Below are 18,923 nucleotides of genomic sequence, written 5' to 3'. Positions count from 1 at the left end.
GCCAAGACTGCTAATTCCAGTGATGAAGATCAAGAAATACCGTTAGACAATGATTCATCTGTCTAAGCCTTTGTAAGGCTTTGCTTTTGGCCAACCTAGCCATGAATGTCAATCAAAACAATTAATTGATGGCGGCTGGCTTTATACATGTTTTTAAGTATTTTCCTTCTACAATATATTTTATCTGTAGTTTTTCCACAATAATAATTCCATGTGTAAGCAATGTTTTTGAATGTACGCCTTCATGTTTTTTTCAAATCAAGTATATTTCAACTTTTAGCAACATTTACAAATTTTATATTTCCTGATAATTATTATTTTTGAATAATTGTTTTAAAACATATATTTTACACTTGTATTTGTAATAAATAAGATTTCTTATACTATTTTCGAACATAGTTTTTATATACTTTTGTATAAAATATGTTTATTTCATATAATAATTGTAAATGTAATTTTTCACAATAACTAAATAATATATACATTTTATAATATAAAAAACCTTTTTTATATTATACTATTTGTGTTAAACATATATCTGGATTTTTATAAAAGTTTGATTATAAAAATAAACATTTTCTTTACATTTTGTACATTATTGTGTAACCCGTACGAAACCTCCATTGAGCGAGAGTTGGCGATTCAAATCTTAAGCGACCGATGGAGGGTTAAAATGATCTAAACTGTACTGGAGGTAACGAACAGAAAGATGGCCTTGGGATTAAGTGCATATTTCATTTTATTATTTAAAATTGTAACATGGTACAGAGAAGTGATAGTTCTTCATTCTGTGATAAAGCCGAAGTTTACCTTGTGAATTCCAAAAGATATCTACAACTTCACCTAAGGAAACGGGATTTTTCTTTTTATGTCAGAAATGGGTAAAAATGCCCCTAGTGAATACTAGCATTTGATTGTGAGTGTCATATACTCATGTTTCATCACAGGTTATTATCATCTAAAGACTTGTTTCTATCAATCTTTTTACATCATTGCAGAAGTTGTGTGAGAGAAATTAGTATTTTTTTATTTTTATCTAGACTTTAAAAGGTGGATAACCTACACATTACTAATGTGGTTAAATCTGAAATGATCTTTCATCATTAATAGACTTCCAACACTCATTTCAATTTTTTCATTGACTTTCTAAAAGAATTTAGTTGATATTCACAAAGAAATGCTTTAGTTTTATTCTCTTTACTTTCACTGAATGAATGTTTTTTGCCAGTGAACATGTGCTTTACTTTCAACATTATTATCACCCTCTACAAATGATTATCACTTTTTATACACTCCATACTATTTATACATTCTGATGGAATGACCTTCACTTGTCAAAATGAATAATATGTTGTGAAACTGTATGGGGTACTTCCTGCTTAGAAACAGTAGTTATAATTGAGAGGCAAAAGAGAAAAAGCAACCAATAATTTTTGATAATTTTGATGATATACAAATTCAGATATTTATATAAACACATAAGTCTAGCAATTCATATATAACTTGCTAATCATATGAGCAGAGAATGAAAAGTTCTGTTTATGTTTGAACCTTTCTCATTATAAAGGGACCTAACTGATTCACCTACTACTAATTTTATTATCCAGTTAGGCAGAAAGGTGATATTCAGCAGTTAAGTTATTCCCAAAGACTATTAAAGAAAAGCAGGAAAAATTATTTTTAAAAACCATTTAACAGAGCTAATTTAGTAGGAATTACAAATGGACGTAGAGACCAGCAGAACTGGGAATACTTGAAATCTGAAATCTTAACAGCAGTATTGAAGCAGTAAACACTACCATTAAGAAGGAATTTTTAATAAAAATTACTTCTAAGCAGGAAAAAGTGGATGTAAATGGCCTAAAGAAAGAAACACCCTTATTCACTCATTCATCTCTAGTTTCTTATTTCCTTGATAACTAGAAATCTGAAATATTTTAAAGTTATTTCCAATGGGGATAAACTACAAAAAATACCAACTGATCAAGATGATGCCATTGTGAATACTCATAACTTCGAAATAAAAAGGATACTGTTGACTGAACTACTAGCAAAATGACAACATGAAATTTTATGTTCACCTTGAATGTCAGACACAGCTCTACTTCTTGAGAAAAAATTAAATAAATTCTTGAATCCTGAGATAGCACTTGCTATTTTATGACATAATGGCCATATAAAATTTATGTCTTGTCCATATATCACCAGGGATAGGTTAAAGCACATGTGGATAAATTTTATAAGATGATTTTCAAATAGAGAAAGTAGTGTGAAGGTAAGAAAAATATATACGTAATTAATCATGTGTAGTAAGGTTACATAATAATACTAGCAGGTCTAAAAAAAAAGATATAATCATGATAAAGTTAACAGGTAACAAGCGCATAATTAATTTTTTGAGGGATCCTGATCTCAAAAGCCACAAACATCAGATGCTACATAGAATGAAGCATACAAAAGAACAGAAGGGTACGAGAATCGTAAAGTGGAAATTAACCATCTGTATGCAATTCAGTGTACACTCTGAAAAAAGAGGTGAAAAAGGAAAGATATGGACTCCTAATTGCCATAAACATTTTTAGTAGATTGAAACAAAAATAAACATTTGATACTGACACCAATCATTAAACTAATAGAATCTGTCTTCAAACCATTATTATGAAAGTAAAACTGGAAAAAGTGGTTTTATATTTGTAGCTAATATTTTTAGTGTTGTAAAAATTAAACAAAAGTATAATTTGAAAAATAGAATCTTAACAGATAACTATTTGTGCATCTATTTACAGATTGGATTGACTGTCACATTGCATAGAATATTTTCAAAAGGTTGAAAAAAAGGATGAAAGAGAGAAATATGGAACAAAAATTAACTAAATGCCCATGAAAAAAGGGAACAGTAAAAAAAATTACAAATAATGAAGAGATTTACTTAAAAAATTCAGTAAAATAATGAATTTCTTTGACAAGCAGTTTTTTTTTAATAATTTGTTTAAACTACAGGTGTCCCATATAAAACGCAACCCATCAATCACTCATCCATGAAATTTCAAAAGTCAAGCTTACTCCCGTACTCGTTACTGAAATGGACTCGTCCAACATCTGAACATCACGGCGACGCAGTAGAACACTACCGATAGTAACAACAATGCAATCATAACGTTCAGTGTATTGCTAGAGAGAAGATGTGTTTTCGCTAGATGAACGTGTTTTCATTGTTGAGTCGTACTTCAGTATGAAATCAGTGGTTGCAGGGCAAGATTTGTTTCGCCATAAGTAGTCAGATAAACCAGCTCCTAACAAAACATCAGTATTAAGGTTAGTTGCAAAATTTAGAGAGACTGGTTCTGTTAATAACAAGGAACACAAAAGATCTGCGTCAGTGTTGAATACAGATACAGTCACTGAAATCAAAGACCGATTACTTGCCTCACCAAATAAATCGATCAGACGTTTGTCTGCTGAAATTAATTTGTCTAAATCAACTGTTCATCGGGCGACCAAACAATTACAATTACGACCTTATCGCACACAAACGGTTCATCAACTTCTTGAGCCCGACAAAGAAAAACGGCTACAATATTGTCAATGGTTCCGTCGATTTCTGCGTGAGGGAATTAATGTTATGGATTCGTTATTTTTCACAGATGAAGCACGGCTTCATTTGAATGGCTACGTAAATAGCCAAAACTGTAGAATTTGGGGTGCTGAAAATCCCCACGTTTATCACGAAAAACAATTACACCCACAGAAGTTGGGCATGTGGTGCGCGATATTGCAGAAGAAAATAATCGGTCCTATTTTTTTCGAGTACACCATTAATGCAGAACAATATCAGGATATTTTATTTCAGTTCATTGCACTCTTGGAAGAGGAAGACAGACACTGCTGGCTACAACATGATGGTGCGACATCGCACTACGCAGGTTGAAACTTCTGATTTTGTTGAGGAATTCTTTGGTAATCGTGTTATCGGTCGAAGCTTGTGGCCACCAAGATCTCCAGATTTGACTGTGGCGGATTTTTTTCTATGGGGTTACCTCAAAGAAAAAGCCTACAGCAACAAACCACGAACACTTGAACAATTGAAAGTCAATATTGAACAAGCTGTATTAAATATCCAGCCACAAACTTTGAAAAAAGTTGCAAGAAACGCTGTAAAAAGAATTGAAGCTTGTATTCAAGAAGATGGTAGCCACTTCCAACATTTACTCTATATGTAAGGTAATGGATGGTAATAATAAAAATTACATTTACACATGCCTTTTTATTATTTCAGTACCACCAATATAAGGTTGGGTTGCGTTTTATATGGGACACCCTGTAATTGATTAATTAGTATTATGACAATCATTCTAAATCTTGCTTAATTTATAGCCACATTAATTTACTTTGCTTAATGATATGATTTCAGATTCTAGGTAAATAATGAACAGATATATGAATTTATTGATGAAATACAGTTACTAAAAATGAAAATTATTAAATGGGAAATCACAAAAGACAAATTAATTATTAAACATTAGACACTTATTATGTTGGTTCACCCTTTGGTGGAGAAAGTGAATCATGAAGTTTTGTTACAGCAGTTTGTACAATTTGTTGCAGAGTCTCATCTTCTTCACACACTACCTCCTAAAAATAAAAAAAACAAACCAAATAAAAATTAGGAATTAAGATCATTGGTTTAATTAAGAGCTTAGAAAGTAGATTGTAAGCCACTAACACTACGCAATATTATTGACAGGATCTGGGTATCATAGGAAAATGATCTTGTGTAATTTATGAAACATTAGATAGCAGAATTCTCTTAAGTATTTAAAGTGAGGATAAAATGCATACAGCTAAATCCGTCAGGTTTTTGGCAATTACACTAGCCAACAAAAAAACAATTTTATTGTGTGTCTGGAACTGTACATGGTGATTTTATTTTATTTTATAATATAAACATAGTTTTGATTTCAGTTTCAAAATATTATGTCTTACTTTAATGTGTAGTTTTAAATTTTTTTCATGTAAAAAATTTGTAATTGATGTACAATGAAAAAAAAAAGGAAAACATATTAAACATCTATCTTCAATTAATAATGGAATTATCAGTTTGATAATGTAAAGAATATTTAATATCGGTATAAAAAATAAAAAATATATGTACAGGTATAAATAAAAAAAGGTAACTGCTGGTTTTTTTTTCTGTCTATAGGAGGGGTGTAAGTATTTAACTGTTTGTATGTTTCTTTCCTTCAGTACATTCACAAATCCAATCAATTACAAGCTATCTTTGGATAGTAACAGGTCTGGAAGTAATATATAATATCCTAAATTGTCTTATCTAGAAGGCGATTGCTACACCAGGGAACAAAATTTAAAAATGTTATTGTTTTCAAATTTAATGTTGGTATACCACAAAATGATTAAAATAATCAATCACCTTTTACCTCTTGTGATTTTTATAAATAATTCATTGTTCTTGAGATAAAAAAGAAAAATATGCGCTGGGTAAAGTTATGGAAACAACAAACAAAAAAATCCTAAATAAAAACCCAACTACTCTAATTGTTTGTACACATCTAACTAAAACAATTATGAAAAATAACAAAAAATAGTTAAACAAGTTTATCTTTCTTTTCTTACAACCATTTTTTTCAGGATGCAGTAAGTTAGTTAGCAATGTGAAATTTAATGTTACTTTTACATTTCATGTCACAGTCAGGTGCCTGTGTAGGCTGTATGAGATGGTGACTTCAATGGTTCTCCACTTTCACTAACACCCTGGTACAACAAAATATATAGAAGCAATATTAAATTTCACATCGCTGACTAATGTATCTGAAAAAACTGAAAAAAAATGCCTATAAAAAAAAGAAAAACTTGTTTAACTATTTTTTGTAGTTTTTCATTGTTATTCTAGTTAGATGTGACAGTTAGTCGTTTTTTTTAATAATCTTTTTTTGCAATATAAAAACTAATTACATATTTCAGAATAATATTGTTTTTTGTATAATTATTTGTATGAATGGATTATGATTTTAAATGTCGTTTATAAATATTCATCAGGAAAGTACTGATAAAAATATGGTAAAAGTAATGTAAATAATAATTGTTATGAATAATGAAAAATGTTATTAAAAAGATTTCTGCACAAACTTAAAAATTGTACTCAAACTATAACTAACAAATTGTAAAAATACAACATCAAATAAAAATATAACACTATAAAATATAAATATTGTTATTTTGAACATTTTCCAGCTCTTAATTGTAAATAAAATTATCATTCAACACACACACATACACACACGCGTGCGCGCGCATGCATGCACACGTTATTTCTTAGCGATGAATATTTTTTTAAAAAACAAACTTTTATTTCATTATACTTATAAAATAATTATTTCACATATAGGTATTCCTTCTACATTATACTGCATGTACCTTCTAAATAAAAGACTATTATGAACTATGTAAGGTGTACACGATAACAGAGAGAGTTTTAAACTGAAAAAAATAATACATATAAAACAAAGACTTCGACAAAATATTTTTTTGGAATTGGTACTAATCCAGGAATACATACCAGTAATAATGCTTACATATGGTAAATACTATATTCTCACATACACACACACATGTAAATAAATAAATAAATAAATATATATATATAATATACATAAGTGTGTTATACCTATACTATTATATAAAGAGGAAGGGGTATTTTTTCAGAATTAACAAAAATCTACCCAACCAATCGCAACCAAATTTTTACCCACATTTCTTGGGATAGCTGGGAAGGTTTATACATACATTTCACCTTGAAAAAACATTAAAATTATCAATAAAAAAACATGTTAAAATGATGCTTCACTGTCTCCATATGTAGTATGTTGACTCTCCACTAGGTGGCAGGCATGTACTAAATTCAGTCTACTTAATCACGAGAGCGTAAGCTGCCGATAATTGTTAATTATTAAATATCAGACAATTTTAATTTGTTTCACTGATGTATGTATAGTAGTTGTTAGGTTAATATAATTGTATTTGATTTCTCAGGTAATATGATATATTGGTTCTCCGACAAGCGATAAATATTTGATTCAAATTTATAAATATAATAATAAATAATAATAAGTAAATAAAAGCATAAACATAAATTATATTTTATGCTTAGAAATTAAATTAAATAATCTGTAAATTAGTTGATTAGAGACTGCTTCTAATGGGAGAGAGTCATGGGGGTCGTAAATATATTTTCAATATATATAATATTAATAATAGTTAAAATGGGAAAATATTACAGCAAAACCATTATTGTCATATAACAACTGTTTGTTAACATTTGAGTACTTAAAAATTGATATCTCATGATATACTGAAAAATTAAATAACAAATTGATATTAGCAATATAATACTTAAAAAATAATAAAATATAAATCAATTTTTAATAATTTAAAACAACATATTGTTTTATTATGTATAATAAATTAATCATTTTCTTAAACCGAATTTTCATAAAATTTTTTTTAAATAATAAATTTTTACTACACAGTTTTTAAAAATAATAATTATATACATATGCGTAATAAAATCAGATACAATTGCAGCAGCAAATGTTAAAATACCTCGAACTAATATCTTAAACATAAGATTAAAACTAAATAAAATATACAATAAAATTTTTGTACTAACTGATAATGGAAAATTAAGCTATCATTTTTTTTTGGTTTATTTTCAGAGAGGAAACGCCACAGAAGACACTGAAGTTCAACAGATTCTGAGTGAAAAGGAAACATTGCAGTAGGGAAGAATTTCAGCGGGTTCTGTCAGTGGAGATGAAATGCTGCAGAAGGGAAAGGCATTCAGCGTGTTGCCAGCAGAGGAAATGCTGCAACAAGGGAATGGAGATAAGCAGGTTCTGTCATCAGAGAGGAAACGTCGCAGAATGAGGTGGAGGGCGGTTGGGATCAAGGATAGCATATAACCAACAGGTGCCAGGAGATTTGCTGGGTGGGAGGCAGTGGATGGGGTATTGGTCGGAGCACGTAGGGTGTGGGGAAAGTGGCTCATCCAAAGTCTGCTATGATGTATAGTACGAGGAGGAGAATGCCGCAGAACAGTGTGTAGGGTTGCTGGGATGCGGGATACCACACATCCTGGAGGATCGCTGGGTAGGAGGCGTTGGATGGGGTATCAGTCGGGGCACACTGAATAGGGGAAGTGGTCATCTACCGAATGCTATGATGTGTTATAATTGAGAACGGAATGCCACAGAATTGAGTGGTGGGTCGTTGGGGTGGAGGGCTACTGCACATTCTATGGGTGCTAGGAGAGCTGCCGGGTGGAAGGCGTTGTGGGGTATTGGCCAGGACGTGTTTGGTGGGGGAAGCAGCTCATCCAGAGCCCTATGATGTGCAGTACCAGAATGGGGAATGCTGCAGAAATGAGTGTTGGATTGTCAGCATGGAGGGATACTGCACACCTGATAGAGGAGGGCTGCTGGGTAAGTGGGGAAAGCAGCTCATCCAAAATGTGCCACGAGTGCAGTATGGGAGGGGGAATGCTGTGGCATTCAATTCAACCTTTTTCAATGCCAGAGATGGAACGACGTCCTGTATAGATCTTGCTCTCATAAGCGGATCGATAGCACCGAGGTACACCTTCCATGTTTTAGACGATTTGCATGGAAGCGATCATTTCCCGGTGCAAATTGTAACTGATGTTACAAGAAAAATATACCCCATCTCTAAAAGATGGTTGTTTGACAAGGCAGATTAGACGAGCTTCATGACTAAGACGATACTCCCCAAAACAAGTGGAGTTATCAGGGACAATGTCGACGCTATAACAAAATGCGATACTTGACTCGGCATCGAGATATATTCCCAAAACATCTGGGAAACTTACGAAGAAACCCGTTCCATGGTGGAACGATGAAATTAGTGAAGCTATTAAAAGAAAGAAAAGGGCGTATAACGCCTTTAAGAAACATCCTACCACAGAAAATCTTATTGCCTTTAAAAAATACAGGGTGTATGCAAAATGTCTCATGACAGATTCGAAGAAACGATCCTGGCAGCAATAAGTGTCATCCATTGACAGAACTACTACTGCATCAGACGCTTGGAGGAAAGTGAAGACGATTTGTGGGCATAAGAACTTTGCTCCCATAACTAGCCTTCAAGATGAAGATGAAATTAAGGACACTCCAAACGAAATCGCAGAGTTATTATCCAATCACTTTGAGAAGGCCATCAAAACGGCTAACTACGAAGAAGATTTTCGGACGAAAAAAGAAGAACTTGAAGGTCTAATAAATTTCAGAACTGAGTATAATTACTCATATAATGTACCATTTAAAATGGAAGAATTCGTGAAAGCGTTGAAGAAAGCGGGCAACACAGCTGCTGGTCCGGATGAAATCCATTATAATATGATCAGGTAGCTGAATATCACTGCAAAACGCAGATTATTAGAACTGTATTATCAAATATAGCGGGATGGAATGTACCCGCAGCAGTGGAAAAAAGCACATGTTGTTCTAGTACCGAAGAAAAATAAAAATTTAACAGACCCCCAATAGCTGCTGTCCTATTTCTTTGACGTGCGCTATGGGAAAAATACTTGAAAAAATGATTAATAATAGACTCGTTTGGGTTTTGGGAAAAGAAAACCTGATATCACCATATCAAGCAGGTTTTCAACAATACCATTCTACCACCGATCAAATGTTCAACTTAGAGAATATTATATACAACAGCTTTATTACAAAGAAACATTGTGTCGGAGTCTTCTTTGATCTTCAGAAGGCTTTTGATATGACCTGGTGACATGGTATAATGCTCCAGATACATGAATGGGACATTCATGGCAATCTGCCAGTTTTACTCAGCAACTACATGAACGACCATACTTTAGGTATGTGTCAACAATGAATATTCAACTGAAAGAATGTTGGAAAATGGCATACCACAAGGTTCGCTGCTGAGTGGTACCTTGTGTTCACCATCGCCATTAATTAATTGATATTAGCCATTCCAGTAGAAATCAGCAAAAGCATCTATGTTGATGATTTGGCAATTATGTATGCCAGCAACAAGACAGCTATGGTGAAATACAAATTACAATGGGCGATTGATGCTCTAAACGAAGTTGCGAGGAATAATGGATTCCAATTTTCGCCAGAAAAAAACGTGCTGTGTACACTTCTGTAGAAACAGAATTCCTCACCAAAGTTCTACGTTGAGAATTGGCAATAATCCAATACAATATAAACACAACGTGAGATTTTTAGGACTAGTATTGGATAAATCCCTTACGTGGGGATTAAATATACAGGACTTGAGTGATAGATGCAAAAAACCCTAAACATTATAAAATGTTTATCGAACATTAATTGGGGTGCAGATAAAGAGATATTATTGAGATTGTATAAGGCATTGGTTCAATCGAAACTAGACTATGGATGTTTTTTTTTTGTAATTTAGAACACTAACTCAAGACAGAGCATCTTAGCAAAGAGTTTGAAAGCGTGCTTGCTATGTTTTACATTTTTCTTGCTGTTTAAAGTTTTTCAAGACTTCTTATTTTATAAAAAAAAAAATACTAAGGTATTGAGTAAATTATTTTTAGTTTTATCACTAAGGAAAGGGTTCAATTTTATAGTGTGAAATCTCGACTAGAGTGCCAAGTATTCACAGTATTATAATGAAAGGAAAAGTTCACTAACGGATATATATATATATATATATATATATAAAAAGCACATTAGGCGCAGGTCAGATCTCAGTTCTAAGCTTTGGAGGTTGTTTTCTGAAAGAAAATTTAAGATTCTCAACTAGAAAAAACACATGAAAGAAACAATGTACAAGAACATAAAATTTTATTTTAAGTATAAATTATTATATTATTGTATACATTGTTATTATTATATATTTTGAAGTATTAATTCTCAATATTAATTGTTCTGAATATGTTAAATATACAACTTAAATTCATTCGTTAAAAGAACAATATTACCTTGTTTTTTTTTTTCAATTATTGATTACGTCTGAAACTTTTAATGGCAGAACTTTACTGTTTATAAATAAAACAGCGAATTTACATATTCTTTTTAAAAGTATTTACATACGTTTATATTGCTTAATAGTGGCTAGGAACTTCTTTACATATGGGACGCTAGGAAGACACTGTCTGAATGCTTCTAATAATGCATGGTTCTTTTTAACCAAAGTTTCATAATCTGAAAATGAGATGTTTCCATCTTTATCGTGATCCATTCTTAACACTATTATATCTATTAATTCCCAAACCATCTTATCTGAATCTTTATTCGGTGTTATTAAACAGTGCTTCATCGTATGATACTTTTTTTTTTGTCTTCAGTCATTTGACTGGTTTGATGCAGCTCTCCAAGATTCCCTATCTAGTGCTAGTCGTTTCATTTCAGTATACTCTCTACATCCTACATCCCTAACAATTTGTTTTACATATTCTAAACGTGGCCTGCCTACACAATTTTTTCCTTCTACCTGTCCTTCCAATATTAAAGCGACTATTCCAGGATGCCTTAGTATGTGGCCTATAAGTCTGTCTCTTCTTTTAACTATATTTTTCCAAATGCTTCTTTCTTCATCTATTTGCCGCAATACCTCTTCATTTGTCACTTTATCCACCCATCTGATTTTTAACATTCTCCTATAGCACCACATTTCAAAACCTTCTAATCTTTTCTTCTCAGATACTCCGATTGTCCAAGCTTCACTTCCATATAAAGCGACACTCCAAACATATACTTTCAAAAATCTTTTCCTGACGTTTAAATTAATTTTTAATGTAAACAAATTATATTTCTTACTGAAGGCTCGTTTTGCTTGTGCTATTCGGCATTTTATATCGCTCCTGCTTCGTCCATCTTTAGTAATTCTACTTCCCAAATAACAAAATTCTTCTACCTCCATAATCTTTTCTCCTCCTATTTTCACATTCAGTGGTACATCTTTGTTATTTCTACTACATTTCATTACTTTTGTTTTGTTCTTGTTTATTTTCATGCGATACTTCTTGCGTAGGACTTCATCTATGCTGTTCATTGTTTCTTCTAAATCCTTTTTACTCTCGGCTAGAATTACTATGTCAAATCATAGTATCATCAAAATATCATATAAATATAAATATATATAATATCATATATATAAATCATAGTATCAGCAAATCATAGCATCTTTATCTTTTCACCTTGTATTGTTACTCTGAATCTAAATTGTTCTTTAACATCATTAACTGCTAGTTCCATGTAAAGATTATTAAGGAGACAGGGAACACTCTTGTCGGACTCCCTTTCTTATTACGGCTTCTTTCTTATGTTCTTCAATTGTTACTGTTGCTGTTTGGTTCCTGTACATGTTAGCAATTGTTGTTCTATCTCTGTATTTGAACCCTAATTTTTTTTAAATGCTGAACATTTTATTCCAGTCTATGATTTGCTTCACCCTAAAACATGTTTATTAAAGAATATCATCTTCAAAATTAATTTAAAGTCAGATCAATCACTACTAATTTATGCTTTTCACACATTTAGAGCATCATTAGTAGCTGAAAAACTAAAAAAAGTGATTTTGGAAAAATTAATGATACTAATGTACTACTTTTCATGAAAATGTTACAAAAGGAAAAATTTCAATGAAAAGTTAAACATTACCATAGTACTATCATTTTTCTACGCTTAACTAATTCTGTCTTATTTGTTAACATTTCAGATATCATTGTGAACTTATAGTTTATATGTGTAAATATTAATTTCACATTGGGTGTAAAAAAGTGACTTTTATATCATATTCGGTATCATCATATACAATTATAACTGAAAGAAATCTGGCATATAACAGGCTTAAGAAAATGATTAGTTATATTGCAATAAAATAAATTTTTATTAGAAAATTTAATTAAAAAATAGTATTTAATTTATTGAACAAACATAAATAAAAAAGAAACACAGCAGTTAATTTTCAATGGTATTTTAACACATTTTATTAACATGTATAATATTTATATATAATTTGAAAAAGAATCTCACGGACAGAAATTATTAATTTAAAAATATGATTATTTTATAAACCCTCAACACATTTAATAAAATAAAACAAAATGTGGAGATAAAAAATATTACAGACTTTCAGATATAAAAAGAAGAGTCTGATTCAATCAAATTCCAAAAACTTTAAGAAAAGTAGAACAATACTGGGAAACTTCAGAAAAAAAAAACTAATCGAAAAACATATAAAAATCTTATTAGGCGACTTTAATGTGCACATTGGAAAAGATGAATTAGAGATTAAAAGAAAATACTCAGCTCATAAGAAAACAAAATCAAATGGTAAAAGATTAATAGCAAGCAATCTGTAAAACTTTTGGCTTACAATTAATATCAACAAGACTACAGAAAATTACCAAAAAATGTAAAACATGGAAATGTCCAAACCAAATGCTTGGAGAATTTCAAGTAGATCATACTGTAATCTCTACAGATAACGTAACAGAATTCTTAAACATAAAAGTAAGAACATTTGAATTTGATTCAGACCATTATTTTTTACAAATTAAATTCCCCCAAAATCAAAATTAAAAGAAAACCAAAAAACATTAAAAGATATAACGTCCAAAAACTAAACATAAAAGAAGAAACTATTGAAAAATTTAAAAACAAAATTGCAGTGATCAAAGATAAAGATTGGAGTAAACATAAAAACAAGTTTGGTGGAATAATGTCAAATTTTAGAAGAAAACTTTTCTAAAAATAATATGAGAAATTTTTATTAAATTTTTAAATCCAAATTATCAGGCTGTAACCCAATTTGTACTAACTTTAGGAATGAAAAGGGCCTAATAATGAATAATCCAGAAAAACTAATAGATCAAGAAAATCTAACACAATTAGTTACATATTTTGAAAACCTGCTGAATTGCTCCACTCTAAAGAAACCTTTAACTTCCAGAAAAATAATCGAAACTCCCAAATTTCCCAACCACCAAATGCAGAGGAAATAAAAGAAATAATAAATTCACTTAAAAATAATAAAAAATGTGGAGAAGACAGCATAGTTGCAGAAATGCAGAAATATGCCAATGATGAACTGAGCAAAAAATTGCAAAGAATCTTCCAAGAAATCTGGCAAACAGAAACAATTCCAGAACATTGGAAAAACGCTTTAATACATCCCCTCCACAAATAAGGAAATAAAACAAACATCTACAACTACAGGGGAATTTCACCGTTGTCAATTCCATACAAAGTTTTGTCCAACAAATGTTACGTAAAATACAATCGACAGTAGAAAAAAAAACTGGAGAATATCAAGGTGGATTTACACCTGGAAGAAGTTGTACAGAGCAAATTTTTAATCTAAAAAAAAAGTTACTATACCAAAAAATTAAAAACCCAAAATTAGTTACAATTTTTATAGAAGTTAAGAAAGCCTATGATTTTATGCACAGGGAATCTTTACTTTAATGCTTGAATAATTTAAACTAGATCCCAAGACAATAGACATTATAAAAGAATCATTACAACACAAAAACAAAAGTGAAATTCTTAAAGGAACTTTCAGAACCATTCGAAATTAAAACTGGAGTAAGGCAAGGAGATAGTGTCTCCGATACTCTTTAATTATGCCCTTGAAAACGTTTTAAGAGAATGGGAGAAAGAACTTAAAAAGTTAAACAAATATGAAAACATAAAAATGGGCACTAAAGCTAAATTCACAAATACAAAAATTCTGGCCTCTGCAAACAATATTGTAATTTTTGCAAGAGATATAGACAAGACTAAAATCAAAATTAAAAAACTAAGCAAATGTGCAAGCAAAATTGGTCTTCAAATTTTTTAAGAAAAAACTAACTGGTTTTTCAATGAAAACAAAGATGACAACTTAAACCCTTAAAATGTCTGATAACAAACAAATAAGTAGAGTTCAAAAATTTAAATATTTGGTAGAAATCATAACCAAATATAATTGAAAAAGAAAAAGGATGAAGAATAGAGTACAAAAAATGGAAACTGCCTATCACCACATGAAGAACATTTATAATAAAAAGTCCCTGTCATAATTCCAAATTGAGGCACTATAAAACTGTAGTCCTAGAAGAAGAACTTATGGGGAAAACATTAAAAAAGATTTATAAACCAAAATATGAAGATGGAATTTATGCCAACTATGAACTGAGCAAAAAATTGCAAAGAATCTTTAAAGAAATCTGGAAAACAGAAACAATAACAGATGATTGGAAAAATAACCACAAAACTTGAACAACATAACTCAATGCCAACTGGAATGATAGTAAATTTAAAACATCATGCAACTACATACATAAACACTGTTGCCAACTGCTACAATCAACTAAGTCTTTAATTAAATCATCATTTTCAAAAATGATCTGTTGATTAATCATTTCATACTTTTGTTTCAATTTGTAAATGTAATATTTTACAAGTATACCCAATCTTCAACTGTTGTTACAAATTTTCAAAATTTCTAAATTAATATTATAATCAGTAATACTATGCTTGCTTACACAACAACAAATGGTCAGCTATATTGGACACATCTCTTTCCATTTCTGTAAGCACTGTTATGTTCCATAAATTTCTTTTTAAGGTTCTTTTCTAGGTTTTGTTACTGTGTTGGGTGGTTATTTTTTTTTTTATTATTTGAAGGTATTTGGCACAGTTGATGAATTATTTGAATTTTAACAAAGTTTTATATATCATAAATATTATTTTCACATAAATCAACAATAGATATGTAATGAAATTCAGTTTGCTGCTTAGTTCATCTAATTTAATCAATTTGAAAAATTCCTTAATTAGTTAGTAATCACTTAAATAAAATCTTACATCTTTCTGAGTGACATAGGTAACATAATAGGTGCAAATTCTAATTTTACCGCCTTTGTGTTATGATAAATTTTATACAAAGTAATAGTAAGATTCTGATAAAGACATAAGATTAAAATTATTTACTACTGGTTAAACTTAGGGGGATTTGACTCTTTCTGATTTAGGGGGATTTGATCTGGATTAATGATGAAAACTCCTGTGAACTTCCCAATTAACTGCTGTGAAAAACAAAACTTACAACTTTCTGAAGTCAAGTCTGTATAATTTTAATAATTTTCTATTTTTAGTAACTGCATTTTTCACAGGAAATGACTCATTCAAAAATAAAAAGAAAGTGACAGTGTATAGAAGAATGTATTCAAAATAGGGTGATAGGGTGTATTCAAAATAGGGTTTATTAATAGCAGCAGCTATTAATAAAGTTCTATATAGTTTGTCGCTGAATGGCTTCAATGGCACATGGCACTTTACTAACCTTATGGTGGCCCTGACAAAGGCTGTTTTTTGCGTTAGCTCTAAGAGCTGTTGGGTCTGGAAGCTGGTCTCCGGCGAGGTTGGGGAGTTGCGGCTCGTCCAACCGGGCTTTCCCTCAGCAGCAGTTGGGTCCCCTCTACAGCGTGGCAGTGATGGCCCCCAGAGCCCCGCAGTGTCAGGTCAGCGTCGGTCGTCCTTCGCTGGTGCAGCCAAGGCAGTTCTCCCTGAATGATCCCATGCTGGGCTGGCTCCTGCAGCTGAGTCCGCCAGCCAGAGCGAATGAAGCCCAGCAAGCTGGAGCTGGAGTGGGAAGATAGCGTCTGCATCCAGCGACTCCCTCAGCAGGCCAGCCAGGCCTGCTGCTCTGGTGGGAATGTTGGCATTTGCCAGGAGGTCCCACATTGAGCCGGCCAGGGAACTTCTTCTCTCTTCTTCTTCTTGGTCTTCTCCAGGTGGTGGTCAATGATGAATTGGAAATCTACTCTTATGTATGCTCTTTTATTGGAGCCTGAGAGAGGTGGGGCTGCAGTGCCGCTATGGTGGAAGAACTGCGCGGTGGGAGTGATGCTTGTATCCACACAATCGTATACTGTGCGCCCTGCTCACATCGTCGCCACCATTATTGCTCGCCAATATTAAATTAGGCATATATGCGGTAACAAGTTATTTATAGTCTAGTAAGTCTACTCAGGATGTTTATTTGCAAATGTTAATTCCTAGAATTCCTTCCTACACCCTATGAAATCATACTTTAAACCTATACTACAAACAACCTAACAACACTAATTCCTTGTATTAGCTCACCATACTTCCTTTTACAGTGTAGTTATTTCAACCTAGTATTTTTAAGTTTTAGTTTCCACTCAAGACAGTTTTGCAAGCAGAACATACAAACAGAGCAATTAAGTTAGTATTAAATGCAATACATAAAATAATTATACTTTAATTGCCATGAAGCCAAAAATGTGAAAAAAATAAAAATAAAAAAGTGGTGTAAACAATTAAAAAAAACAACTAATATTTGTAATCAGCTAAAAATATATGTGATATTTGAAAACAAAAGGATGGAATTTTAATATGTTATTCAGCTTCTGAATCAAAGAATTTCATAACACAGTATTGTGCTTTATGCAATCAAAAGCAGAGAAGATTGATTTGTTACTATATGAATGACTTTTCCTTATACGCCATGTAATAAAGTTACTACCATGTGATAAAATATATGTATAAGCACATCAAACCTTATGAAGTACTGTCTTGGTTTACGTTAAGTTATTAGAGGACAAGTTAACATAAATGACAGCAATTTTAGAAAATTGAAATAAAATATGCAATACAATTTTCTATGTTTTATCTAAGTACTTGTTAATGCTCCTGAGCAATCTTGTGGTTACAACTAGCCTTAAAAAAAACAGTAGTAATTAAACTGATACAAAACATTAAAAACGATTTGTGAGGGGAAAGTTGTTTTATCTATTTTAGCTTTTAAAGTGTAAATGCTTTGTCATAAGAATTTATTTTTAACAAGACAACTACCCTATATGGTGGGAACCCTACCTGGTGGGCCAATTAAACAATAATTAAAAAAATGTTAAGATGTTTTATGCTTTTCAGTAGGCTAAAGCAAATCTGTCTCAAGACAGACTTTATCACTGAAATTTTAAGTATAAATGTATAAAGGTAAGAACCCAATAAATTTTAATGAAATCTTATAACTTACAAGGTCCATTAGATCGATATTTGCTTTCTTTCCATCAACAGTAACATACAATTTTTCTCCTTTAAAAATTTTAGGAACAGAATCTTCACCAAACATATCCTGCAGCATCTCTATCAAACATTCCTGTAACATTATTCATCAATAAACAATTTATATGGCAGTAATATTCAAATACAGCTGTTTCATCATTAGTGGAACTCTGAAAGTACAGATGTAATCTTAGTTACTAACTGACCAATAATCTTGAAAATATTATTATTTGGTAGCCAAACAAGCTATTAAGGCTATTTTAAATAAAAAACTAGATTTTTTACACTGAATTTCAACAGGAGAAATATTTTTATATTACTGACCACTGCATTATTACCAATGGAGAAAAGCGGATAAAGATTAGTAATATAATTAACAGTAATCAGTTTACTGATTACTGTTTAATTAAAAAAATTTCTCAGTATTATTATTATTATTATTATGCATTAAATATAAAAAAATCACTTTCTTTAAAGTTAATGTGTCAATGTATATAAAATAAAATAACCTATGAATAAAAAGTATATAATAAAAAACATATAAAGTAACACTTTATTACAAAAATACTTAATTTTAACTAAACAGCTTCCAATTCCAGAAATTTATGAATACTTCCGGGTTGCTAATAACTGCTGAAAGTGAGGAAGACAAGAAGACAGAAATTATTAGATATTAACTTTAATACTTTCTGTCAGTAATATAAATCAATCAACAATTACAAATTTTTCAGGGAATTACTTTGATAACAATAGTATAAAATGATGTTACAAATGAAGCCAATGATGGCTTTACAATGATGATGTTTGATAAAA

The 18,923-nt window shown here is 31.1% G+C and overlaps 1 protein-coding gene across 1 annotated transcript in view; it reads right to left on the bottom strand.

Annotated features, from left to right (window-relative positions):
* Positions 1-575: 575 nt before the first annotated feature.
* Cpsf73 (cleavage and polyadenylation specificity factor 73) overlaps positions 576-18,923 on the bottom strand; it is an 87,512-nt gene continuing 69,164 nt past the window's right edge. Inside the window, exons 15-16 of the mRNA XM_075380546.1 lie at positions 18,082-18,204; positions 576-4,632 (exon numbers count right to left, since the gene is read on the bottom strand). Coding sequence (XP_075236661.1) covers positions 4,531-4,632; positions 18,082-18,204 — 225 coding nt within the window. The 3' untranslated portion in view covers positions 576-4,530. The remainder of the gene's footprint in view (positions 4,633-18,081; positions 18,205-18,923) is intronic.

Source organism: Lycorma delicatula, chromosome 1 (genome assembly GCF_047948215.1).
Source record: "Lycorma delicatula isolate Av1 chromosome 1, ASM4794821v1, whole genome shotgun sequence".
Lineage (NCBI taxonomy): Eukaryota > Metazoa > Arthropoda > Insecta > Hemiptera > Fulgoridae > Lycorma > Lycorma delicatula.
Note: the sequence above shows the minus strand (reverse complement) of the source record. Positions and strands in the feature narration are given on the sequence as shown.